Here is a 27770-nt window from a genome sequence, read left to right on the forward strand (position 1 = left end):
AAAGTGAGGTTCTTCCAATGCAAGGCAAGGTCAGCAGGAGATGGAAGCGCTGCAGGCAGCCAGGATCAGCCTCTGGCATGGGAACACAGCTTGGGACTGGCAGAGGTTCACACAAAAAGGAGACACTGCAATAGAACTGACCCAGTTTTACCATTTGCCCTAATTTTTGGCAACTGAACCTACCTGGAGGTTGCACAGAGCACGTCTCTACCATGGACAGCATCCTTACACGGCCTGTACCCAATAATCCTTCCCAGGCCTCCTACCAAAGAGCACCGCAGGGTTACATCAGCCCGTGGAACATAGGCTCTATGTGACAGATGTACTGTAGTGCTCTCATTTCACATCCCTTTTTCTTCTACTCATCTGTCAAAGGATGAAATTAAGACTCTTTAAGAGGAACTACGCTCTTTATAAAACACTTTCTTGAAAGCTGAACGTTTTGTGCAATACTTAAGCAAAAAAATAACAGAAAATAAAAAACAAAACAAAATTTGAGCAAAACAAAATCAAATTTAATGTTCTTAAATGCAAAAGTAAAAACAAACAAAAAACACAAAAAAGCAAAAGAAAATTAACAGAAACAGAACAACTCAAAGTTTCAAGGCAGTCTGCAGAAAACTTGGGGGATTAATCTTTAAATCTACAAATCAAAGGGTTTTCTTTGTTAATATCTAACTTGCAAGTCGTAAGTACTTTTCTGCTGAGTGTTCAATAAGTAAAGCTAGTTGTCAAAACAAAATCCTATTAAAATAGAAAAATCTAGCACTCATTAGAAGGGATGCGAGAAATACAATGCTCAAATGTTTACAAATTCTTTTTTTCTTTACAAAATAGAACTACCGAAGGAATTCAGACTATAATGATCTTTGAAAACGAGTATCTTGCTGCGTTATAATGTACCAGTAAGTAGTGCACCATGCATTAAATATCTGGACAGAAGAGATTCAGTTTGATAACGTAGCGACACATATTCACACTTTTGTGGAGTTTCATTTTGACTCTGAAATCTTCCCGGAGTTTCTTTGAAACTCTTTGGTCCGTTCCTATTAAAAATGTTTGGGCTTTAAAAGGAAATGTTGCTAAAACCTTTCAATTGGACAGCTTGGCCACTGCTTGGTGTGCAACTTACCTCATCAATGGTGTTAAAAGTTATGCTGGCATGCTACTACTTACAAGACCTCGACTTTATAAAAGCGTAATCCTCAACGACACGTAGCAGTGAGTATTAATCGGCAAAACTAATTTACTGTCAACTAAAACATTAGTATTTCTCCACTTTTCTTCCATACTAGCGAGTCGGGGGGGAGTCAGGAGAATGGGTGAGAAAAACAACAACATGAGAAACAAGCAAATCCATTAATTCAGCCTGATAGATTTTAGAAGATTCCAGTTTTTGCAGACAACATTCAATGGAACAAATGTTAGTCTCATAAGTGAAAGCATGCTTCAATTTTACCACCATCCAGAGGGTCTAGTTAAATGCAATCTACTTCAGATTTCAGGGGATTGTTATTATTTTTTTTTAACATGTTTTTAAATGAAATAACTTAAAGCAACTTAAAATTGGTCTAACATTGTGGGATTTCAAACATTTGAACATGTCAGTTGCATCCCAGAATATAAAACCTTTTCCACTTCTCATTTAGACTAAGACAAACACTTGTGAAAATTGGCGCAAAATGAGTTTTACACTAACAAAAATGTTTCAACTTCTGTCACTCCATTATCTATTCCATACAAAAAGCACGAGCAAGTTATTTGTGGGACTTGTTGGTTTTGAAGGAAACCTGTAAGATTTTGTCCCCCAGGCGGTAGCCATTAAGACTTGCTATGGCCATTGCAGCTTCTTCATAGTTTGTCATGGTCACAAAACCAAAACCTTTGCACTTGTTGGTGTTGAAATCCCGAATAACTTTCACATTGGTAACCGCACCAAAGGGGCCAAACATCTGCCAGAGGATTCCCTCATCAGCATCTTGACCAAGGTTGTAGATGAAGATACACCAGCCAGAAGATGCGTTTCCTGGAACATTTACACCAGAAAGCCCACTCATGTGATCTACACCCATAGGAGAGAACCTAGCAAATAAAAAGCACAATATTGCATGTAAAAGTTCAATTCAATTCAGCAAATCAACTTGAATGGGAAGCGACTGAGAATGAATATTTTCTACATGGATATCAAAACCGCCAGAAAGAAACGTTTACGCGTTAAATTGACAATCAACCAAATTGACAGCTGCCAGGAGAAGCAACGTTTAGTATTCCACGTGCTTTACTTATACCTACAGGGAACTATACTTAGAAATAGGCAGGCTGTGGTACCGTCCCAAGGCAAGTTTACGCCATCACCTTCACAAGGGACTCGGATCAACCTTTGGAACCCAGTGCAGCACTGCTGGAGTGCAGGGCATTGTGCAGCCCCTCCTGGAGCGCAGCTTGCCCCCCAGCTACCCTCAGCTCCAGGAGGCTGTGCCAATATCCTCTCTTTTTTTTTTTGGCACTGCAGTAGCACATTGGGAACCCTGTAAGTCCAAGGGTTTCTTTCAGGAGTAGCATTTGTGCATGTGCTAATTTCAATCTCCTTCTGTGGATCAGAACAAAAACAGAACCAAGAAAATACTCCCCCAGGCCATCCTCGGCAGCTGGGCTGCCCCATGCTTCTAGCTCCAGAACTGACATTTTGGTTTATCATTCCTTAATTCCAGGTATATACATCTCTTAACTGCAGTGTAGATGTAAATGTAAATACCGTAAACGACTTTTAAGGACATGGTTTTCTGTACCAAGTATTTACGGTTCTCTTCTCATCCGCTTTAAGCCAACTCCATACCCTGAACTCATCTGACTTGACTGAACTGGGTATCTTACAACCACCTGCCCGCTCTCCTTAAATCTACCCTCTGGCATCTGAGTAAGAAGAAACAATTATTTTCTGCTATATCTTGCTTTGTATTATTTTCTTTTCTCCCATAACCCACACATCAGTCCCCTCTTAATCTTCTATTTCTGCTCTCCATCCTGGATATTCAGAGCTTTAGGACATCTTAATGCAATATTACAGTTGCACAGCTAAGCGCTCAAAGGTCAGGAAATGTGAAAGTTAAAGCAGAAAACCTCCATTTGATCCCTTTTGCTTATGTATTATATAAAAATGTGAGGCCATGTGATTGTAGAAATATAATTATACTATACCAGGGGTTCCCAAACTGTGGTGTACCACTGGTGATATGCAAACCACTTAAATGCGGTACACGTGCTGCTCTCTGCCAAGGACATGGCGGTGGCAGATCCTGATTCTCTGCTGACCTGGAGGAAACAGGGAACGCATGTCTGGGCAGCGAGCACAGCACGCGGCGCCCAACACTTCCCCGCTGACTTTTTCCTCACCCTGTGTGAAGACAGGAGCTGCCTTCGCATAGAAGAGAAGGCTTACGGCAGCGTGAACGAGGAGGACAGGGAGCAGAGCCGCACAGCACGCACAGAGGCAGGGCAGCCAGCTCATGCTCAGCGCTGCGTGCAGGTGGGTGCACTCACACTTAGAGAACAGCTCGGCCCCCTCCCGCAGCCCCGGCTCTCCAGGAGAGCTCACCTCCCAGGGCAGCTGAGCTGGGAGACCCTCCTGGCCCAGGGGGAGCCTGCGGGGGCACAGCCCTCCCCTCTCGGCACCGCTGCTGCCTGCAGCCCGGCCTGCTGCTGGTGTGGCCGCCCCTGAGCTCAGGCTGCACGTACTCACTGCTGCTGCCACTGCTGGCCAACCCCGAGCACATCCGAGTTTGGGAATCCTTGCACTAAAACTGAGAAAGTGGTTAAGAGGAGCAGAACGCGAATGAAACGCGCTAACCCACGTAGTTCTGACATCTACTGAGCATTTATTTTGCTTTCATATGAAAACGTTCCTCTGTTGGCATGCTTCATATCCTTGTAGTTTTTTGGGTTTTGTTTTTTCCCCCAACAGACACTTTTCAACTTTGTAACTCTTCCATGTGAGTAATGACCTGCTTATCTTAATTCCTATCAGGAAAAGGTTCATCTCAACAGATCACCAGTCTTGGGTCGCTGTGTGCAGGAATTCCCTGAGCTCAGAGCCATGCAGTGTTGGTTCCAGCAGCACCTGCCTGCTACAAAGCCCCAGGCCAGCAAGACCCCACCACAACATGTGCTGCAAAGGAGATGGGGCTTGAAAGCCAGAGGACAACAAACCTAGAACTACAACGTGCAAAATCACGGGAAATAGTAAGCAGTGCTGTGCTTTGAGCACAATTACTTTCAAACAAGTTCTCCTTTTTCAGCTTTTTGACTCACAGAAATGTTTCAGGTTTATCAAAACAAGCAAAACCCAAACAGCTCCATCACAGCTGACCTGCACTGGCCAGAGGGGTGTCCTACCTGTACTGCTGGGGGCAGCCGCTGCTTGGGGGCAGGCTGGGCATTGGCCAATGGGAGGTGAGCAACTGCACTGTGCATCACTTGTAAGCAGTAATATACATAGCAGCAATGGTGATAATACATGTATTTCTCTTTCTTTTCTGTCTTAGCAAATAGCTTTTATCTCAGCTGTTAAGTGCTGCTGTTTTTCCTCCCTCATTTCCACCCCCCCCATCAGGGAACCTGCCTGCCAGGTTGAGGCACAGCCCCACTGTAAGCCTACTCTTTATTTGTAAGCTTTTACTTTGCAAGTTTATACACATACCCCTTTGCTAACTCCTATGAAACAGACTGAATCATAGAATGGCTTGGGTTGGAAGGGACCCCAAGGATCATCAGGTTGCAATCCCCAGCCACAGGCAGGGCCACCAACCTCCACATCTTCAATACATTTCAGGGCTTACTTTAAACATGGCTAGAACACCATCTCCAAAGTTACATTCTTAAGCTCTAACTCTCAACAAGCCTGAAGTACTTCAGCTTACCTAGCACTATTTTCAAGATTCGGAAGAAATAAAAAAGCTACCAAACCCAAACCAAAAAACATCCTTCTAGCATAAAAATTGCAAAATGTAGAAGAGTACATAGGGCAGCTGGGGACTGTGGTCTGAGTTTTCAGCTTCAGGAGCCTGACTCCTGAAGAGTTCAACACACAGAGATGTACTGCCCACGAAGGCCAGCCCCTGATGTGAGCCGTAAGCCACAAACGCTGCAGGAACTAGAAGGGATTAGTGGAATGTTCAAGAAAGGATCTGAGCAATATCTGTAGGAAATTAATAATTACAAATTAGAGATACTAAAGGCTTAATCCTGGATTTAACTTCCATCGTATGATGGAATGAGACGGAGTGTAATCAAAATGCTAGCTGAAGCATTCAGCCTCTGGAGTGGTGGACACAAGCATCATTTCTACAGGCTGTGAGCTCTCTGGGGGCAGCTTATCGTCTCATTTGTACACTCCAGAAAGCAGACAAAGCCCAGCCCAAGCCATGGCCCCTAAGCTTTAACACAGCATCAACTGCTGTAACTATCAGCATCGCAGAACTGTAGAATGGCTTGGGTTGGAAGGGACCTCAAGGATCAAGTTCCAGCCCCCTGCAGTTAGCCTCAAGGGTGGGAAGAAATAATGCATGTGGGATAGTGGATGTGCTGGCCAAACTTCTAAAGAATCACAGAACTGTAGAATCACCAAGGCTGGAAAAGACTTCCACGATCACACAGTCCAACCATCCACCTAGCACCAATACTGCCACTGAACCACGTCCCTCAGTACCACATCTACATGTTCCTTGAACGCCTCCAGGGATGGTGACCAACCACTCACCAGGCAGCCCATTCCAGCATCTCATCACTCTTCTGGGGGAGAAGCTTCACCTCAGCTCCATTACCTGCCCAGAGCAGCAAGCCCTAACCCAAATCCACTCCATTGCTACCTCGGCCAACCCAATGGAACATCCTCCACTCCTCCTCCAGGAGCAAGGAGAGAGAGCAGGAGCTGCTCAGGAGAGAGAATGCAATAGAAGGGCTGGAGCTTCAGGAGAGCTCCGAGCTGGGAGTGCCTGCATGGAACCCACTCCACTACAGCAGAAGGGAATGAGATTGCCTGGGGATGGCAGTCTCTCCAAGTGTCCAATCACACCATAAAAGGTTTTTTCTTATGTGTCCTATAAGGTAACAGATGACAGAAGCCCTGTTCCTGCTGGAGACACGCTGTGCCTGGCTCTTCTTAACAGCTCTGCTATGGTCACCACAATGCTGGTACTGCAGTGAGTGCCCTGCGTTTTGCAGTCCAGGTGTTGCTGAGCTAATCCATAGCTCAGGAAAAAAACAGATGTCAATTCTCAACAGGGCAAGAATATTCTCAAACTGTCAGGAACGCCTCGGAACAAAGCCAGCGTCTCATCTGCAGGACAGCAAGCATAACTCGTGTTCCAGAGCACAGCTAACCATCAGCGTCCCTTAAGCAACTGAGGCAACTCAAATCCAAATTCAGTCTCTTCAAACTCAAAGCAGCTGCAGCAAATCTCAGAGGCAAAATGCACAATGACTTCCACAGCTTGGGAAGCAGAGGAACGTTGCCATGCCCCAGCAATCCGCCTGACCCCACGAGGAGGAGACGGAGGTAGAAACCCCACCCAACCTCTTCATCAGACACACGGTTTTCCTAACTTACTGTGATCTGCTAACTTTCCCCCTCTGCTGGAACCAATGGTTCAGAGCTTTAATTAAAGCTGCTGAAGTATATCTGCATTCAGATATATGGACTACAGAATGGGGATCTGTTGAGACGGGCACCTGCAGCGCGCTGAGCCGCAGCGACACGCAGTTGTCTGCGCCTTCACTCCGTTGGCTTTAACACAAGTTTTACAAGTAAGGATTCACTTTTCATCGTCTTTTTAATTCAGCAATCCATTTACATCACGCTGCACAGCGCTGCAACGAGGAGACTCGGCATGCAGCTGCAACCAGGATCCCTCCTAACCTACCTGAATCTCTGCGCCTGGTGGTGGACCGGCCCTCCGAACCGCCTCGCTGGTGAATGGCACAGCTGCGACAACAGGGCCACGTTTTTGTTCTGGTTGGGATTGGCTGCAAACTTCACCGTGATGGGTTCGGAGGAACCTGGGGGTTTGTGACCATTGAAATTTGTAATTGCCTCTTCTGCTTCTGACCTTTTGTCAAACCGGATAAATGCGACCCCTCTGGATAAACCTTTTAACCAAATCGATAAAGAAAGAAAAAAAAAACAACAACAAACAAACAAACAAAAAAAAAACAACAAAACAAATAAATGAAATTCAGGATAAACGCAAAATAATCTTGAAAGTAAAAATTAAAAGGTTAAAAATCTCTACGGTCGTAGCTTTCGAGTTGTCTGCGTTTACCACCGGTTGGTTCATCAGCAGCTAGAGAGTAACACACACAACCAAGGATCAAAAGGCAAACCAATGTGCTCCTTCCAGTGCTACCAACCAGAGCAGGTCCACTCCTGCCATGTGCTAAAGGTAAAGAAAATCCGACTGGTAAAACTGCATGACATGGAGCACCAAATGGCATTTCCCATTAACAACAACAAAAGGCGTTAGAAGTTAATCCCTCCTCAAAAAGAACCCCACAAAGGGGAGAAGAACAAAGAAACCACACAGCTCGTTATGGTTTTGATCACCGTATCACCAGAAATCATTTGCAAATACAAAATTGGCACTGATTTTCCAAACATTCTCAGTTTTCCAGCCCTAAGGCACACTTGCAGACCACAGCAGGAGGTGTAACTGGAGGTGTTTAACCCTCCGTAATAAGGATGCATGGTTTCTCACATGCCAGGTCCCTCATTTCAGTAGTGGGACTGAAGCAATGATGTGTGTTTCTGAACACCTGCATCGTGAATGACCACATCACACCCAACAGAACTGAGCGTGGTTACCTCTGCGCTAGGGAAGGCATACAGTGTGATGTGGGGACGTGGCCAGCAGAAGGGAATCTGTGCCCTCAAACTGCCCCAGAATGGTGTGAGGAAAGGCATGTCTGTGCTCAGGGCAGTGGGATAATGTCTGTAAATGACATCTCATCCTATTTACTGCATGCCATCAGGCACACCATCGCACAGAGGGAGTCACTGCACTTCTGCCTCGATTCATTGGTGTTCATCTGAGATACAGCAGGGAGTTTGTCCTGGAACAGAGCAGGCCTTGGAAGCTGGAGGACGGCCTCTGCTGGAGGTGAGCCCCAAAGCACAGCCCCAGCCAGGCGCAGAGCGGAGCACCCATGGAGGTGTGCAGTCCAGGAACAGATGCCCGGGTGATGTGTCCATAATGAAACCTGAAATGCACTCTCCAAGCAACGCACCGTGCTGACCACCACCTGTGTCAGGAGCTGCACGTTCTGGGTGGACACAACCAGACAGTGCTGTTCCCCAACAGGGTGAGCAGAAACAGAATTACTCCTGGGGAGGCTCATTGACAACATCCACCACCTCACTCTACAGAGGCATCTGAGTGGGACAGAGCTATGAGGGATCTGCTGGCAGCCAGAGGAGGGCAGCTATCTTGGGACGCTTCCAGCAGTAAGCTTTCTGTGCCTTCTTTCTTGCTTCTACCTACAGCTGTGACCTAGACAACTAGCTCAGACCCATACAGGCATCACATAGAGGAAATGAATCCTTCTCTACCCGGGATAGGAAGGATGGGATTCTTTTGCTCAGCTTGGAAGTGCCTGCAGTTGGACGTCCAGATCTCACCTGCATTCCCATTTACAGTGCCTGATCAAACCAGAGCACTCAGCAGCAGTTCCCTGCACAGGGAACCAGCTCTGAGGGAGGCACAAGGGCTGCTCTGAAAGTAATGCCTCCTATTTCATGTTGCTGGTCCACAATCTCAGGGGCGGATGTTGGTGGGATGGCAGTAGGGGATGAGCCTTCCCACCAATATCCCATTACATTTTGTTGCCATGCATGTCCCAGGAACGCTCATTGATCCTTACGGTGTGTTTACTGGAGACCAAACAGCAGATGGGAATGCAGTGAGGGGTGGGTGGTGCATTCCAGAAGTGGGGCAGTGATGTGAAAGAGAAGTCACACTGCAGATGGCACGCAGCTGCTATACCATGAAATGAAGAACATCCTGATCAGCTCATCTGCACAAACTGGGAACTGCATATGGAATTGAACACTGGCTTCAATGTATTCGAAGGAATGGTGGCAGTGTCGGGATATCACAAAGGCTGAGCCAGGAGAGTCCCACAACTACTCACACAGGAACAGAAATACTGTATGCCAGTTTGCCAGGACCTGCTGAACCAACACGAGGCTGAAGGTGATGGTTTCCTGGATTGCATCACTACTGCTGACAATAGGTGGTGTCACCTCTACCAGCCATAGTCAAACCAGCAGTCCCTGGAGCATGATACATGGCTTCCCCTACTGAAGAAGTTCAAGACACAGCCTGCAGCTGGGAATGTGATGTGAACCCACTGCATAGCCCAGATTTGGGGCTTCTCAGTTCCATTTGTTGGGGCTGGTGAAAGGTGGACTCTTCCTAGCAATGATGCCATCATGGCAGTTGTGAAATAGTGCATCACCTCCACTGCTGCAGACCAGAAGAAGCGCTGCATGCAGCTCTTGTTCATGCTGGGGAAAATGCATAGCTAATGGTGGTGATCACGCTGAAAAACAGCATCTTGTGGCTGAGAATGTGATCCATCAGATGGCATTATGATGTTCCTTGTGTCAGCTGTAGTTTCCATAGAGATAAATAGGAGGCATTACTTTTGGAGCAACCTATGTACATGGTAAGACTTTCACATTGAGTCAGGTGAACCTCACCAGGAGCTGCTGGCTGCCCACGCTCAATTGCAGTCCATTCCTCATAGAGATCAAAGCTGCTCCTTAACTAATATGTATAAACAAGCATGCTACCGTGTATAAGTTCACCTAATTATAGTAATCCCACATTTATCTTCTATCCTAATACAGTGCACATCTTATTAACGACAGAGTGTATTTGCAGAAGTACTTTCCAAATTCCTAAGTGACAGATGGGCTGCTGGAAAAACCACAGAGTGCTGAGGTCACACGATAAGCCAAACCATTCAGTCATACAGTTGGAAATCACGAGGTAAGAAATTACAACTGAAAACACATTCGTAACACCAAGTCAGCTTTGGTCCCTCCTGAGCTCAGCAATTAACAAAGTAATTTCTTTGTCCTTTGGGGCGTTTTGGTGGTGGTTGTTTTGGTTTTGTTTTTAAGCCATAACATTCAGAAAATTCCAGGGCAGTAATTCAGGTCTGAGGTTCATTCTTCTGGTCCACAGTAACCACAGAGGATCGTTCCACACCTCAGGTTGGTTTTTAAGTATCAAAGAACTGTGTGAGTGAATTCCAAGTTGGCATAAAGGAGGAAACACGTCGGTGTTTCTACCTGGGGGTTTGGTATTCATCAGTGAATAGCAGTTGTGTTCGTAAGAATTAAATGCTGGCCAGCAGTTGTGGCAGGAGCACACTGTGCTGAATGTCAGAGCAGGAGAGATGTGGCAAAGCAGCAGCTCAGCCTGGTACAACTGGTGGTGAAAACACAAAGCGAGGAGCTCAGGCTGCAGCCCAGCATGGGGCTTAAGCAGCCTCGGCCATTCCTTGTGCTTAAAAACAAACAGAAACCAAAACCAAGACCACACCAAAAAAAAGGACAGTGCATCCCACTCATGTCAGTGGCTGATAGCAGGTGCCACAGTTTGCCATACATGAACCAAACTGTCTGAAATCAGCCCAGGAACTGCCACTCTCTGCGCAGGGACTGGAGGTGCTGTGCATCACAGTCCCACCCGGCCGATGCAGTCGGACCCACCTGTGGTTTGATCCACGAGCACACGGGAATTGATGATGCGCCCAAAACGTGAGAACATATCCTCTACATCCTTCTGTGTCATCGACCTCGGGAGCCCACTGATGTATAAATTAGCGTCCTTGATAACTTCAGAACTTGGACGAGCATAGGAAACCTTGAAACAAAGCAATCGTTGACGTTAAATATAAAAAGAGGGTCTATTTAAATCGAGAGAGCAGCTTATTGTCATGAGTTGTGTTTAGACCCTGCTGAACAATGCAAGCTTCTGTTGTTTGGAGTTCAGGAAAGGCAGACAGGCAAAAGAAAACCGCCAGGGCAGAAGGAAGAATCATGCCCACACCAGAGCCCACCACCAGAACCAATGAGCATTCTGACTACAAGCTCACTGCAATGCTGTTGTCATAGACTCATCTCTGTGTCCTACCTTGATCGTTTTTGACTGCAGTCTGAGGCCGTTCAGTGTGTTTATTGCTCTTTCTGCATCTTTTGCAGTAACGTAGTTCACAAAACCATAGCCTAAGCTGTGTCCTGCGGGGAAGAACATATTGTTTTAAATCAGTCCTTGCCAAAGAGAGTTATCACTACCAGAACTAAAGGAAATGCAAAGGAGGAAAACGAACTCCAACATAATCCATCGTGCAAATATTTAAATACACCAAAAGAACTTTCCCAAGGTTGGTATGCGTTGTATGGAAGAACCCCAAGCTCTTATTTGCTGCTTCAGACACCTTGGAGGACAGCTCATCTCAGACAACGATCCACCAGCTGTAAACTCAGGACTGAATACTGAGCAGTGCTGCAAACTTCATGGGGTGTAGCAAAGTGCACAAGTACACAGTCCTGCAGTTCAAGAGCAGAAAGTGAAAGGTGTCAGCAGACGAACTCCTGGGTAAGCAGCCACCAAGTGACACATTTATGTGCTCCGGTTCAACCTTTGCTCCTGGAGACAAGAGAGAAAAAGGTCTCGTTCCTTCACGTGTCCATGGAGCTAACGAGCAGCCAGGGCCCCAAACCAGGGCAGAGCTGAGGTGTGACAGCAAAAGTAGCCCTGCAGACAACGCTTAACTCTTATGAAAAGAATCTGAGAGCAACAGTGCAAAACTCTTTAGAACGTTTCAGGTAAAGGGCGTTTCATTGGATATTGCAGCACCAGGATGCAGGCTCCCCAATTAGGGGCTCTCCTGTCCATCAGCCCTTCCTCACCACCCCGTTTGGCTCTGCAGCAGCCTCTGCTGGCAAGGAAGATCTGCCTGGCACATTTCTGCCTTCATCTGCTTTGTTGTGAGATGCAATATATCACCAGCTCACGTAAACCCCATTAACGTCACGCTGCCCATTTCGTTGTATAAACAGCCCCCGTTAATTTCTATGCTTGCTCTTGAAAGATGCCAGATCCACTCCGAGTCAGCCCCTCGTGCAGGAGCAGCACCCTGCCCTCTTAGCCTGCATTAGAACACCTCCACCAGCACAGAGCACACACTGACACCCACCTCCTCTGATATTTAACTCTGCCACAGAAACAAACACAACGGAAGATCTCAGATGCTCTCCCCTGTGCCTTTCACTTTGAAAGGTCTACAGATAACTCTGGCAAATGGAACAGAAAATGCACACTGTGATGAGGCACAGCTCTGAAATCCCAGTCACAGATAGTTAGTCCACAACTGCTTATCTGAGTTTTTCCTCCTAATGAAGAAAACACATTATTTATCAATTAGAAACACATTGATCACCTGGAGCCAAGCATACTAACCTAAGAAAACAAAGATGAGCCCGAGAGGGAGCAGGCAGAGATGGTAGGCAGGGATTGCTCCCACAGGCAGGGTTCTGCAGCCCCAGCTTGTCACAAAAGCCACATCAGCAGAACCCCGTCCTGATCCTGGAAACAGCCCCTAAAGATCCAGGATACATCCCTGGGTGAGGCGAGCTGCAGCCAGAGCTCTGCCTGCCACACCAGGGCTGAGCAGCCCCCAGTGCAGCACTGCCCTGCCAAGCTGCCCTCGGTGCAGAGCAGGTGAACGTCATTCCCTGCTTTCTTGCACTCAGTCCCCATAACACAGGAGGAATTTGCTGCGCCTTGGCCAGCAGCTGTCCTGCAGAGCCTTGGATGGCTTAAGTGTTGATGCGCTGCCTGAGATCAGTGACCAGGAAGGCTAAGCTACTTACTTTTGTTTTTATCCCATACACACGTAACAGTGCTCGTGGATAAAGAGGACCAGAAGTCACCACCCCGGCCAAGCCCCTGCAGTTACCCCATACCCACTGCCCTCCCCTACAGAAGGAACTTCACAGGAAAAGCTGCTGGGTTTTCAGCCCAATGCCTCCAATCTGAGAGCGCATCCCAGAAATCCCCCTCCAAAGCTCTCCATTTCTAAAAGCGGCTCCGAGTTTATCCCTATTTACTTTATACCCACTTGTTCTTGTGGGAATGCTGTCCTCCGTGCTCAGCCCTCCTACTGCCTGGCCCCCAATTGCACATACAGTGACCACATCCCCCATGTCTTTTCTGTTCTGTCTTCACCTGAGCACAACTCCGCGCCTTTCCCACTTCTCAGTGACAACTCCTGATCAGAACACCCTGCAAGAAGATAAGGCAGTTCAGATGACAGCACCCAGATGGGCTTTCAGGGCAGAGCATCCCTTGGCCTTGCTAGGGCAGCATTCAGCTCCAGAATCCAGTTTACAAACTAAAGATAAGCCGTTGCAAAATGAAATTGATGGCTTCTCTCCAACCAGCACAGAATGAGAAGGGGGTGGGACTGCTACCCCCGAATGGAATCACATGATGCAGATCCTTCTCCTTCATCCCTGTGTTTTATCTCCTCTGCATGCAGAAGGTGATGTCAGCACAGCCCCACTGCTCAGCAGACATTGGCTCAGCACAACCAAGTGCTGAGCAGCTGCTTCACATGGCACTGTTTGCCTTCCACTGGGTTCATACAGAGTGCTGTCACATTGGACTCCTGTGGGCACCCTGAGCTAATGAGAAGATAAAGAGGACTTAGGAACTGCCAACCCCATTGGAAGAAATCCACTCCCATTTGAATCGTCATTACCAGAGCTCTTTGAGAGGAAAACAACACATGTGGTGCAATGAATCCAGAGGCACAGGAAGTCTGCATGGCAGCCGAGCTCACAGCTCATCCTCAGCCTCTGTCCCACCATGCATACATCTTCACATGGAGAAGTTACTTCTGTAACTGCTGAGCTCGTTTCCTCAGGTGTTCGTGGCCACGGCTCACTAAATTGTTTAATTAAAGAAAATCAAAGCTAGCAATTTGAAGAATGGAGACCTAAGCAAGCAGTGATGATGCACGCTGACCGGCCACTGCTGGCCCGCTGCATGGAGCTGTGCCCTGGGACAGCAGAGGCTGCATAGCTCCATGCAGACCCAGCTCGTACGGAACAAGGCATCTGTGCAGTGAGCTGGGCAACGGATGGCACAGAAACAGCCCTCATCATCTCACATTTCCCAGCACGTGGCTGGCAACCAGATCCCAAAGCTCAGACGCTGGAGGCTTAGTCAGAAACAAGTGTTTTCAAACACATCCCCAAATCCCATTATCTCATCGGGTCTGGGAGGCAGCATTGGATGCTAAGGCTTGGGAACACCGCCTGCTGAAGCCTACGAGAACAGGGCCTAACATGGGAAAAGGAGTGGATGCGTCAGAAGAGCTGTGTGGCTGAGCAGGGAACTCATGGCAGAGCTGCCATGCAAACAAGCAGCATACAGGAGATGGAAGAAGCAGTGGTCCGTGAGAGAATGAAGATCAGAAACAGAAACAGACCACCTGGTGGCAGGAGAGCCAAAGCTGAATGGAGGTTCAGAATTCCAAGAAGAGCAAGCCAGCAAACCATCTTCAATAGAAAGCAAGAGGGCCACTCAGGCTGGCTGGCATCGTGGTTCCAGGAAAGTCATGGAGCAAGTCTTCTGGGGATGGGTGAGCAGCCAAGAGATATGAGTGGGAGCATCAGCAGGGGATACTCGCACCCGGCCAACCTTCTGATAGAAGGACTGGGTTTGTGAACATGGGAAGAGCAGCAGCCGTGGCTCATCTTGACTTCAGCAGCTCAAACATACACTCCACATAAAAACATCACAAAGCACGAAGCCAACTCAGCACGAGCCGGGACTTCACCCTGGGTCCAAGGGACAGCTCTGGGGACACCACCATCACCACCACGTTGGAAGTTTGGACCATCTGCAGTAAGAACAACAGCTCCAAGTCCTGAAAACCTACCATAAAATCTGAGTTCTTTAAGCTTTAGGACAGATTTTGTTCATCAGTTGTTGGAATGGAAAGTACTTCTTCGCTGGAAGAGAATGATAGCGCTCCAAGATGATGCGGGGCAATAACTCCAACCACAAACACGCTCAGAAACACCAGAGCACGATTAAAGGTTTCACAACGTGGCTCATTCTGTCGGGTTGGTGAGGGAAAAGTAGAAGGGCAAAGGAAGACGTCTGCTTTAGTAAAGCAGAGCCCTTCATACAATGCTTATCGGCGCGGGCCTTTCTGACTTCACGTTCCTACGTATGATGAAGAGCAATCAGTGTCTCCAAGCACACGCACACAGTGCTAAGATAACCAAAGACTGCCTTAAAAAAACCCGGGGTAACGGAGCATTCCGGTTACAGTGACAAGAACTGCACAAGGCTGTGGCTGTTTCCCATGCAGAAGGGAACGATTTCAGGCAAACAGAATACTTGAATCCTTTCCAGGAGACACGAATATTTAAGAATTCTGTTAGTAGACTGGAAAGGAACAGCAAGTGACAGCAGCATGAGCAGTCATCCCATCACATGAGCTACAGAGACGTGCTGCCTGTCAGCGCGGAACGCCTTCCTTCCCTCCGTGTGTTAAGAGGTGTCTGCTTCTGGTTTGGGTTGCACCACTTTTATGAGGGCCTTCCAGAAGAGATGTAATGAGAAGGAGCATCATGCTGGCTTCTGTAATTCCAGCCACCTAGAACTGATCCTGTAAGCAACGGGTTAGCACGCATGTCGGCAGTGCAGTTGAGCTGTGATCAATAAGTCACCCTGGAATGCCCACTCTGCTCCACACCTTTCCAGCAACAACAGAGGGAAAGCTTTGTCCTGGAGCTGCTGATCCAGGTGTGTGGCTGTGAGCTGCAATGCTCCAACGTGCAGAACCTGCAAGGAATTCTGCCATCACCTCCCAGTATAGTCACAGGCATGGCCAGATTTCGGTAGCTGACGGGTACAGGCAGAGACTCTGGTGCACTCTGATGGATCACATCCTTTATTCCAAGCGTAGATGCATTATTCTCTCCTCAAGCAGTGTAAGACTCCAGGAATGGAGGGAAGAACATGATGCCTCCCTCCTGCAGCCACACCAACGGCCATCAGAGCGCTGCTGTGGAGCAGCACACAGAAGGTACTCCCATAGGGGCACAGCACCGATCCCATGGGCAGCTGAGGCTGTGGGAAAAGTTTAACCCAACTGTTCCAAAGCTCTAGGGCTGTCAGGTTTGCAAGTGTCAGCAGTCCTGCAAGGGGAGGGAAGATTGCAACAAAAACATACGCTCGCAGGATGTTAATTTTTAGCTCCAGCATTTGGTCCAGCTGCAGAACGAGGGGAAACGGCTCAGTGTTCGCCTGCAAGAACAATGCAGCACAACAGGCTGGAAACACAAAATCTGGATGTGCTGGCACATCATCCAAGCACTCCTGATGCAAAGGACAGGACAGGATGCGATTTCCCTGCAGAGCCACCCATGGCAGCAGGTAACAGCACACGTGTTGCTGGGTAGGGATCAGCACAGAGCGCAGCTTTGGGACCAGTATGTCTGAAGTCAGCCTCGGAATGTCACAGCCTCATCAGCACAGAAAGGCCAGACAAACCACAGGGCTCGTCGGTGCTCGTAGCCTCACAGAGAGGTCTCCAGCTGAACTGGGTCAGTGGCAACTTGCAGGCCTCAGCGATAACTAAAAAAGGCCGGGAGACACAACAGCAAAAAGTAACATCTCAGACTTGACACTGTGCCACACTATATTGGGCAGTGACCTTCTAACGTTTCCCCGGGGCTCCGAGCAGTGCTGGCCTTCAAGTCTGACACAAAGAGCAATACTCTGTGAGTCTTCTGTGTGTGAAAATCCTGGATGCGACGTTCACCACGGATGTAAGCACAGCGAGCTGCAGTGCCAGGTTTGGCTGCAAGAGCACAGATGCTGATCTGATCGCCGGTGCACTCTTCACAGCCAAAGCAAACTGATGTCTGGAATCACTCAGGAACGTGGTGGATGAAGTGGAGAATGCAGACACCGACAGCTCACCTCGTTGCTGCCATCAGTGAGGGCCGGCAGGGCGCTTCTCTTTATGGTTATTGCAGAAATAAAGATGAAGTTATCCCAGCTTGACCAACAAAGCAAACGTATGGCCACGCTTCCAGCAGCCAGTCTTCGATCTGCAATGGCTCTGCAGGAGGCTGGGGAGAGTTCACTAAATCATTAACAACTGCAATCAATCAGGCAGAAGGGACTTTCTGCCCCGCGTGTTTCATTAACAAAGACTGAGGAAAAAACACACATCACCACTGTCTTGTGACAAATAAGCATCAAGCCCAAACGCTGCTGTTAACTAAATAAATACAGTCAACAAAGGCAGCTAAACTGAAAGGTCTGATTCCCACAGAACACGAGGTTACCTCCCCCACCCCTCCCGCCCCACTGCCTCCTGTGCCAGCATTACAACCTGCCCACTTGCCCGGCCATGGGGCCACACGCTTTGTTCTGTGCTTCTGCGCCTCTGCCACAGAGCCCTGCAGGGTCAGCCGAACGCAGGAAAGCAGAAATCTACTGCAAGACCCCCCAGCCCCTCCTCCTCCATAGCACACAGACCTGGCCTTGCTCAGCAGCAGGAGGTGTAGGCCAGCTGACATACAACAAAAGGCTTCCAACCGTTCCCCCGAGCAGCCTTGTTTCCTTGCAAAACAGCCTCCAAAGTGAGCCTCCACTTCTCAGCATCTCAAACTGTACACCACCACCTAGGCTGAAAGCTCAGCTACCCACATGCTCTAAGAAAACTGCATTTCAAGCCATTATTTTCACGAGGAACTCACTCATACTGTCCCTAGGCATGTATTTTGATAAAGCATCACCAGGTAAAGCAGTGCTGGGCTCTGGCTTCCAGATGAGCACACATACAAAGCCACTGAGAAAATACATTTCACATTTCTTGTTATGCAGTTCTCATTTCTACTCTCAAGAGCATAACAAAGTCAGTGAGAGCAAGGCAAGAACTCTCATGCGTTTCACCCACTCTCCTGGGGTTTTCATGGTGAAATAGTTCAGGTCTCTTTGATATGGATCAGATGATGATTTAAATCAGTATCACATTCTGCAGTACTGAGTGCACGGAACAGAAAACCCCACAGCACAGCCGCCTGCACACCACGAGCAGCACCAACACTTCATCATTCACTGCAATAACCACCTCCATCTCCCACTGCACCAAAGGTTCTGTGAGTTCTGAGCAGGAATCACCACAGTTTGTACACACAGCCAAACAGTGCGAGGGTTAAAGCACACTGACAGCACATGCAAAAAGCTCCTGCAGCCACACAGAGCTCACAGACCCAGCTCTGTCTGCTCCCATGCACACATTATGTTTCACTAATGAAATACTCCATTCCTCCTGTTGTTTTCAAAGCAACGACCAACAATCCCACTTCAAGGGCTTACAAGTGAAATGCCTGAAGAACAGCTGGCCCACAACACTGTTTCACACACACACTGTGTGTCTTTTCGCTGCTACACACTCACACACTGATCATTTATATCCTGAGTTCACCTCCTGATAGGCAAGGAAATCAGTGCCAAAAAAGCTCTGACTGCAAAAGAAAATAGGTACGCCAGGGATCAAATTCAGACTGCTTGAAATACGTATGCATCCTGGTGCTCCAGGTTAGGAATCACAATGAATTGCACAGAAAGATTCCGGATTTAGTCTGAAGCATCCTGCAGGACTAAGCGCCGTGCATGGGGCGTTATGGATGCACATCACTACTGGGATCACACAGACACACAGCAACACGGAGACACTGCACATTGAACTGCCCCCCAGACAAGGGCTCCAGCGAGTTCAATTCATTGTTCTTATGTCATACCTGCAACTTTGTCCCGAATCAGCTTTGCAGATTCCACTTCGCCAATACTGCTAAATAGGCTCCGTAGCTCATCCTGCGTCATGTTCTGGGGGAGGTAGTTCACAATTAGATTTGTTCTGCCGATGTCATCTCTGCAATCTTCAGCCATGTGATCCTCATAACCATTAGACATCTTATAACGTATCTGCAAAGAGAAAAGACCCACATAAACGAGTTGCAGAGCTCCGTGTCAGAAGGAGCCAAACTTCCTCCACCTGCCCCACGTCGGAGCGGTTCCTTCAGACAAAAAGCCATTGTTCCAACGGCGCATATTTGTCCCCACTCGTAAAACAAAACTATTTTTTGTTGACATTCCCAGAATTCATTCCTTCAAATGGCATTTCAGGGGACCACGTGGCACACCGCACAGCTCCCACAGCTCCTCCTTTAGTGCAAAGCGAAGGGATGGCAGCAGCTCTCAGTGCACGTCGCTACAGACCCAATGGTCACAGCAGCAGAGTTACAGTCAGAAAGCCCATATCCAGAGGGGGAATACTGTCATGGAAGAGAGACTTTCAGTCCTCCAACATCTCCTGAGTAACACCGAGCGTTTGCTTCACGCCTGTTGTGAGAGTCAGTGTTCTTAATGGGAAAAACCCAAACAAATAACGGAGCGCACCATTGGGAACAAACCGCCACCAGGCTTGTGTGAATTCGAAACCCACAGCCCAGATCACACTGAGACCAAACCCCTTGCTTTGTGAGGATGGGATGAAGCAAACCATGGAAGGCGTTTTGCCACTCTGCCCTGAGAAGCCTCTGAGCCCCACATTTCTACATCTCAAATGCCAACAGCAGCAAACCCTCACCCGCCCCCAGGACAGGCATCTGCTCCATGGGGGCAGTGGGAAACCGTGGCAGGAGGGAAGCGGTTATGCTGCGTCAGCAGCTCTAAGCTGCTTTCTTTGCAGCAAGATAAGCACAGGAGCTAACAGCAGAGGAGAGGAGAGCAAGGGGAGAAGCTGCGAAGCTAGGAGCCAAGCAAGATACTCCTCACTTCTGTATCCTGAGCTGTCAGACTGTCTCGGCTGTACTGTGAAGCTGTACAGCAAGCACAGGTCCCCTTCCAGCTGTGCCAGAAGCACACAGGCACAGGCTCACAACCCGGGCTCCTGCTCTGCTCCAGGACACCACAACACCTGATGTTCCATGCTCGCCTCACTGCAGCCATGGAGCCAGGTGGCTGAGACACTTTCTAAGTTCTTGAAAGGCAATTTTGCCAAGCACGGAGCTCCCAGACCTGCACGTGGCACTAAGCAGAAGTGACAGCACTTTGGCAAGTGGCTATCAGCTTGAAACCACTGTACCACCACGGCCTCTCACTGCACAGCCTGCAATGCTCACCTCCATCTCCCCGTGATAACACACAGTGCCCAGGGCATTGCTGATGCAGAGGTTTGCTAAGAAGGCAAACTTACAAACCAGGCTGACCCAGGAACGGGCTCACAGATTTGGATGCAGACACCAAAACAGGTGATAGATGATAACATGAGCACGTTAGCTACTGCAGAACCCAAGAGGGAAACCGCTCTCCCATGAGCAGTGAGCTCTGTGCTGTCACAACAGCACTTTGCTTTCCAGCCACGGAGCACTTCTCATCCACCCAGGCTGCCAGTGGAGCTGAGCACAAGAAGATCAGAGCTATTTGAACACCTCCCTGGTCTCTGCAGACCACACCAATAACTGACACTTATCACAGACTACACTGACAGCTGACACTTGGCCCAGGAGAGCACTGGTGAGTGAGAAGGGGCTGCACTGAGCCAAGCGGTGCTGGTGGGGCTCTGCTTGGGCCAACTTCAGTCTCAAGTGTTGGCCCCTAACGGCGCTGGCTGACCTCAAGGAGAACTCCAGGGCCATACAAAGTCCCCCTCCTCGTTCTTCAGCAGAGGGACAATGCTTATTGACATGCCTCCTCTCCCACAAGCCAAGGGCGGCTCAGAGGCAAACAACAAACTGCTATCTGGACCGGGCACTGCTCTACTGCTCAATAGGGAGGCTGCTGGGCGGGCTTCCTTGGAGACCACACCTGAAAGAGGGCAAGAAGGACACTGCTACACCAAGGGCAGCACCAAGCAGAGCCCCACAGCCACACGGGGTGGGTGCAGAGGGGCTGAGAAGCCCCGCACTGAGCACATGGCAGTGCCACGCACACCGCAAGGCAAAGCAGAGCACAGTGAGTTCCCATCAGCTCCACCCCACCAGGAAAGTCATTTCCAACACAGCCTTGATGAAGCAGAGCTTCCTTTGCGGCCAAGAGACTGCACTGAGGAGCAACAGTCCAATCGAGGCACAGGGGTGGAACAACGCACCCCTATGGAGATCACCGTGAGGATGCAGAACAGCACGGCCGGGCCTACGTGCCCCCAGGAGAAGGAGAAAAGATGAATTTCTCAGTGTTCTACAGCCTGAATGCTGCTGCCCCACCTCCTGATCCACATCCCTCTGCAAACACCACGGATCTTCCCCCAGGACCCCCCTGGCACCCTGCACACACACCCCTCCCCATGGAGCGCAGTGCAGGCTGGTGGCACAGGGCATCCATACTGCATCTGGGATCCGCTTCCTCTGGAGGGAGAAATAAACCCAAGCAAGGCAGCTGCTGAAACACGCTCATATGGGGGTCCCCTCCAAACTGCCTTTAACCACCAGGAGGATCCCTGCCCACTGTCAGGCCACACAAGTTGCTGAACCCATACGTGTTGAAGCTCCTTTTGCTCAGCCACCCATGGAGCCCATCGCGCCTCCTTGCCGGTCCTTCCGAGCTTTCAGCTTTAATGGATTTCCACTCATTTCTTTCCCCCCTTTGCAACCCTGGCATGAACACATTTCCTTTCGCCACCGCTTCAGTTTGGTTGCGTTGAAGATGCCAACAGTTCTAACGCCAAAAAGGTCTCCCCCCCACCACCACCAGCAGCCATTACCAAAACCCAACACACATTTCCACACTCTTTACCCCTCCGTGCCCCCAAGGGGCATTTCCACAACGATCACATTTGCCCCAAAAGGCCTCCGAGCGCCTCATAGTTATCCTCACCCACCTCCACACAGTGAGTGCCATTCCCTGTGCTTATAGTGGCACTCAGAGGCAGCGGAGCTTAAGGCCAAAAGAGAAACCACAGCCAGTAGTGGGAAAGAAAGCAGAACAGCAAAGGTGCACACACACACACAATGAGCGCCCGCCTTTGGAGCACCGCTCACCCCCACCCTCCCCTCCTAATAACGCTCAACAGAAGCAGCTTAAATCCTGCACCTATTCAGCCGGGGGCTGAAACCAGATGATCGGGATGGTCCTTTCCAAGCAACTCTGTGACAGATCACCTCCGGGGGGGTACAGCACCTCCATAGGGATACAGCACCTCCGGGGGGGTACAGCACCTCCATAGGGATACAGCACCTCCGGGGGGGTACAGCACCTCCATGGGGGGGGGGGACGGGGGACAGCACCTCCATAGGGGTACAGCACCTCCGGGTGAGGGCGCAGCGCAGCCCGCCGGGCCCGCAGCCCGCACACCCGCGGCTCACAGCGCTGCACGTCGGTCGCGTCCCGTCAGCGCCCCTCAGCAGCGCACGAACCCCGCAGCTCTGCCGGCTCCGCGCTCACATCGGCGGCCGTCCGCAGCCCCGCGCGGCGCAACGCCGGGCACGGCCGGGGCGAAGGGCGGAGCGCAGCGCTCCCACCGCCCGCACCCGAGCGGAGCCCGCGGCTCCGAGCCGCGCATCCGTCCCCGGCCGCGGCCGCCCCGCCGCCCCGCACGCAGCGCGTTGCCGCCCCGCCCCTCCCCGCCCCCCCCCCGCGCCCCATCCGCCGCCCCGCCCGCCCCGGGCCCCTCCCCCCTCAGGCCCGGCTCTCCCCCGCAGGCCCGAGCCTAGGCCTCGCCGCCCCGATCCCCGCCGCCCCCGTTCCGCCGCGTTCCGCCCCGCCCTGGAGCGCCGGGAGCTCCGCGGGCGCCGCCCCCCCCCGGCCCGGCCCGGCCGGTTCTCACCTCGCTGCGGTTCGGCGCGGCCGTGCAGCGGGAGGCGAACGGCTCCGCAGCGCGCACAACAAGCCGCTCGCAGCGCCGCCGGACACGCCCCCCCGCCCCCGCCCGCCGAGCGCCATTGGACGCCGCGCGCACGTGCCCCGCGTCTCATTGGTCCGCCCGGCCGTCCGTCCCGCGGCGGCAGCGAGCCGCGGGGGGAGGGGCGCCGCGCCGGGGTGGGCGCCCCCGGGAGGGCCCGGAGGTACCGCGGGGGAGGGGGGAGAGGAGAGGGGGGGGCCGTGCGGGAGAGCGGCGGGAGCGCGGGCGGACGGCGCGCGGCTGTGCGGGGCGGCGCCGGAAATGGCCGCGGCGCTGCGGGGAGCGCGGCGGGAGTGCGGCGCTGCTGCGGGCGCGGAGGAGACGGACCGCGAGCGCGGAGCTCAGCGCTGCCTGCGGGCAAAGAGAGGGACCGGAACCCATCACGGCCTCCGGGCGGGCAGGAAGGGGCAGGAAGGGGGCTGCAGCACAGCGCTGCCCGAGGGCGACGAGAAGGACCTCGAGCCCCAACTGCATCACTGCCTGCGGCTGCGGAGGAAGGCGGCCGGAGCCCATTGGTGGCCGTGGGCGAGGAGGGGAAGGACCTCCAGCCCAGAGCTGCCCTCTGTTGAAGAGGAAAGGACCCGGAGCTAAAGAGGCCATCACTGCCAGTGCGAGGAGAAGGACCCCCAGCCCGGCGCTGCCTGTGGGCACAGAGAACAACTCTGAGCCCAGAGCCCATTGCTGCCTGAGGACAAGGAGGAGGGGGCCTGGAGCCTGCCTATGGCATGGAGGAGAACCGCGAGCCCAGAGCCCATCGCTGCCCTTGGTTGGTGAGGAAGGGGGCCTGGAGCCCAGAGCCCATCGCTGCTGTAGGCGAGAAGAGGGGCTGTGCCACTGCCGCCCTCCCAGACTGATCCCATCAGAAACGCGGCGGAAGATCCCGCAGACAGCGCTGCCGCTCAGCGCCTCCCGCCCCTCTGCACGGGCAGCGCAGCAGTGCAGTAACGCCGCGTGTGCACAGCGGAGCTGAACACCACCTGGGGCAGGAGTGAGCTGCAGCGGGAGCCGTGCTGTGCTCCGGGTCCTCCTGCAGTGCCCCGATGGGAAGAGCTGAGCCCAAAATCCCCCGAAGGGACATCAGAACATCTCCGCGTTACGCGATGTTGTTTTCCGTTCCCAAACAGCACCCACTCTGCCCTTTCCTAAGCTGAGAAACGTAACTACAACCCGCGTTGGTGCGCCGCTGTGATGAGCAGAAGAGCTGTGAGGTCTGACCCGCAGACAGAGCCACGCACACCAGACCCCAACCCTGCCCAGTGCAGCCCCATAAACCCCAATGGATGACAACACACACCCTGCTCCATAGGCCGTCCCACACCCTGCCCCAAAGAACCCCCCAGTAGCCCACCACGTATTCTGACTCATAGTCCCCATACCCTGTCCCATATATGCCCCCATACACGCCCATAACCTGCCCTATGTACCCACCCCATAGGTTCACATGACTCACACCCTGCCCCACAGCCCCATAATAAATACGCCCATACCCCCCCCCATAACCCCCATACCTCCCACCCTGTCCCATAGACCACCATAGGTTCTCCATAGCCTTACCCAAAGCCCACTGCATATCCTGCCCCACAGGCCCTTTATATACCCCCATAGATCCTCACACCCTGCCCCATCTCCTGCCCCACAGAGCCCCCAAACCAACTCCATACCCTGCTCCACTGAACCCCTGGTTCATACCCCATAGTCCCCATATTCCATACCCCAATCCCACCTCATACCCCCACACTCTGGCTCATGTACCCCTCATAACCTGCCCCACTGAATACTCCTATCCCATCCCACCGCCCCCACAGTTTGCCCCATGTACCCCTCATAGCCCGCCCCACAGCCCACCCCATAGACACCCCATAACCCACTACGTCGTCTTCTCTCACATACCTTGCCCCATAACGTGCCCCATAGCATGCCCCATAGATCCCCAGCCAACCCTCCTCATGTGCCCTACAGCCCCCACATCCCCATCCCACTCCCATTTATTTCCATATTAAGCCCCGCCCCCTTACAGCCTGCCCCACTGCCTGTACTCGAGGCCCCGCCCACCTCAGGCCCCGCCCCGTTAGGCCCCGCCCACTGACATGCAGCCCGGGAGGCGGAGACAGTATGTGGGTGGCCCCGCCCCCTGGCAACGCCCTCCACAGAGCTCCGCCCCCTTGCTCCTCAGGCCACGCCCCTTTCCTCCACTGCCCGCAGGCCCCGCCCCCCACGTGGTGCAATGGGATGTGGGCGGGGTCACAAAGGGGCGGGGCAACAAAGGGGGCGTGTCCAGAATGGCAGTGGGGTCAGAAAGGGGTCAGGGGGTGGGGCTGGGGTCAGTGGGGTCAAATAGGCCCCATAACTGCCCCATAGACCCCCTATCCACCCTATAGCCCGTATGACTACCCCATAGACCCCATAGCCACTCCATAACCGCCTCATAGACCCTATAACCACCCCATAATACACCCGTGTCTGCCCCACGCCTGTTGCAGGCCCCAGACACAGCTGCTCTCGGCCCCATAGGAGCCCACAAGGGTGGCACAAGAGAGGCAACAGTGGCCTTGAGAGATGTGGGGCTGAGACCCCATAGTCGGTGTGGGGATGACTCATGAGTGGAGTCAGCTAATCAACTAATTGCTCATTAATTATCACTGATTAGCTATTATTTATCACAAAATGACACTAATTACCACTTAATTACCACTCATAATCATCCCCAATTACCAATTACCAGTTACCCAAAGTTCCACTAACTCCCCAATACTTCCCTGACCAATTACCCACAATTACTACTAATTACCCATTAATTTCAACCATTTAACCCTAATTACCCCATAATTACGCTATGATTACCCACTATTACCCCATTACCACTAATTACCCATTAATTACCATTAGTTACAGAATAATTACCAATTAATTGCCCCTAATTACCCCTAATCACCCCCAGCTGTCATTGATCCCCCACTAATTACCCCCAATTCCCACTAAATCCCACTAATTCCCCCATTTTTACCCCCCTAATTAGCACTAATTCCCACTAATTATCTCTCAATTCTTACTAATTATCCCCAAATTACCTATACTCCTCACTAATTACCACCACTATTCCCACTCATTCTCACCAATTATCTCCAATTATCACTGATTCCCACTAATTACACACTCAATTCCCACTAATTCCCCGTAATTATCCTTAAGTACCCTCAATTACCACTAATTACCCAATTCCAACTACTTACCCCTAATTCACCCTAATCACCTGATTCCTGCTAATTATCCCCCATTCCCACAAAATCCCACTAATTGATCCCCAATTCCCAACAATTACACCCAATTACCCCCTATTCACACTGATTACCCCATGAAATCCCATTAGTTACCTCCAGTTCCCACTAATTACTCCTTGTTCTCCCCAATTACCCCAATTACCCCCATAATTACCATCAATTACCCCCAATTCCCACTATTTTCCCCCATATAGCCCCAATTCCATTCCCTATAATTCCCTCAATCCCCCAACTCCCCCCAGTTCCCCCTAATTCCCACCTATTCCCCCCCAATTCCTCCTAATTTCCCAGTTTCCTTCAATCCTCCCATTCCCTCCTGTTCCCCCAATTCCCAGTTGGGGTTGGGTTAGGGTTAGGGTTGGGATGAGGGTTAGAGTTGCTGTTGGGGTTGGGTTGGGTTTGGAGTTGGAGTTGGGAATAGGGTTGATGTTGGGGTTGGGATTGGGTTGGGTTTGGAGTTGGAGTTGGGAATAGGGTTGATGTTGGGGTTGGGATTGGGTTGGGAATAGGGTTGATGTTGGGGTTGGGATTAGGGTTAGTGTTAGTGCTGGTTTGAGGGTTAGGATTGGGTTTGGAGTTGGCTTAGAGTTGGGGATGGTGTTGAGGTTGGGAGTGGAGTTGGGTTGGATTAGGGTTAGGGTTGGGGATGGAGTTGGGGTTGTGGTTGGGTTGGGGCTGGAGATGGGATTGCGGCTGGAGTTGTGTTGGGGTTGTGGTTGGGGCTGGGTTAGGGTTGGGGATGGATTTGGGGTTGGGGTTGGAATTGGGTTGGTGTCGGGGATGGGGCTGACACTGAGGTTTGGGTTGGAGTCTGGGTTGAGGTTGAGATTGGGATTGTGGATGGGCTTGGCTTAGGGTTGGGGGTGGGTTTGGGGTTGGGATTAGAGGTAGAACTGAGGTGAGGGTTGGTTGGGATTGTGGTTGAGATTGGAGTTGGGGATGGGGTTGAGTTTGGGGTTAGAGTTAGAGTTAGGGATGGGGTTGGAGTTAAAATTAGTGTTGGGGTGAGGTTTGGGGTTGCTTTTGGAGCTGGGTTAGAGTTGGGGATGGGGTTGGGATCGAGGTTGGGGTTAGCATTAGGGTTGGGTTAGGGTTGAGGATGGGGTTGGGTTGACAGCGTTGACATTGGGGTTTGGGTTAGAGCCTGGGTTGGGGTTGGGTTTGTGGTTGGGGTTAAGAGTTAGGGTTGGGGTGAGGGTTGGGGTTGGGGTTGTGTTGAGGTTGGAGTTGTGTTGGGGTTGGGGTTGGCGTTGGGCCGGGAAGGAGAGCTCTGCTTTCACCCTCTGATTCTCGAGGAAGGAGCAACACTTGATTTTGTCAGACGCACTTCGGGCCCCCGGCGCTCACATTTGGTGCCCTCAGAGCGCATGCAGGTTTCTGAAATGTCCCCTTTCAGTACATTTCCAACCCCAGTCCCAACACATGTCCCCATTGGCCGCTTCGTCCCCTCCCAACTTTTATTCCATGTGAAGAAAACCACAGGATGGAACG

The 27770-nt window shown here is 51.1% G+C and overlaps 2 protein-coding genes across 8 annotated transcripts; one reads left to right on the plus strand and one right to left on the minus strand.

The window, feature by feature from the left end:
- Window positions 1-493: 493 nt before the first annotated feature.
- ELAVL1 (ELAV like RNA binding protein 1) lies at window positions 494-23006 on the minus strand. 7 transcript variants are annotated; one of them, XM_046904532.1, is made up of 7 exons: window positions 22927-23006; window positions 18902-19085; window positions 11196-11299; window positions 10772-10925; window positions 6918-7053; window positions 3199-3312; window positions 494-2082 (listed from the first exon to the last, which is right to left on the minus strand). In XM_046904532.1, the coding sequence occupies exons 2-7, from the start codon at window positions 19071-19073 to the stop codon at window positions 1758-1760; spliced, it is 1005 nt and encodes a 334-aa protein (XP_046760488.1). In that variant the 5' UTR covers window positions 19074-19085; window positions 22927-23006; the 3' UTR covers window positions 494-1757. The 7 variants fall into 7 exon arrangements, with proteins under 7 accessions (XP_046760488.1, XP_015155153.1, XP_046760487.1 ...); XM_015299667.4 differs by having other exon boundaries at window positions 6918-7143; XM_046904531.1 differs by lacking the exon at window positions 22927-23006 and adding an exon at window positions 22407-22670 and having other exon boundaries at window positions 6918-7143.
- On the plus strand, window positions 21257-26708 carry LOC121107721 (translation initiation factor IF-2-like). The gene is made up of 2 exons (XM_040653592.1): window positions 21257-21268; window positions 22814-26708. The coding sequence occupies exons 1-2, from the start codon at window positions 21257-21259 to the stop codon at window positions 23969-23971; spliced, it is 1170 nt and encodes a 389-aa protein (XP_040509526.1). The 3' UTR covers window positions 23972-26708.
- Window positions 26709-27770: the final 1062 nt, after the last annotated feature.

Source organism: Gallus gallus, chromosome 28 (genome assembly GCF_016699485.2).
Source record: "Gallus gallus isolate bGalGal1 chromosome 28, bGalGal1.mat.broiler.GRCg7b, whole genome shotgun sequence".
NCBI lineage: Eukaryota > Metazoa > Chordata > Aves > Galliformes > Phasianidae > Gallus > Gallus gallus.

What these genes read in the sequence shown, in the direction of transcription:
- ELAVL1 (XM_015299667.4), bottom strand. Translation starts at nt 19,073, where the DNA reads ATGTCTAATGGTTATGAGGATCACATGGCTGAAGATTGCAGAGATGAC. An exon ending in GATTCGGGACAAAGTTGCAG is followed by an intron (nt 11,300 to 18,901) that starts GTATGACATAAG and finishes TCTTCCCCGCAG; the next exon opens with GACACAGCTTAGGCTATGGT. An exon ending in TGCAGTCAAAAACGATCAAG is followed by an intron (nt 10,926 to 11,195) that starts GTAGGACACAGA and finishes CTTTGTTTCAAG; the next exon opens with GTTTCCTATGCTCGTCCAAG.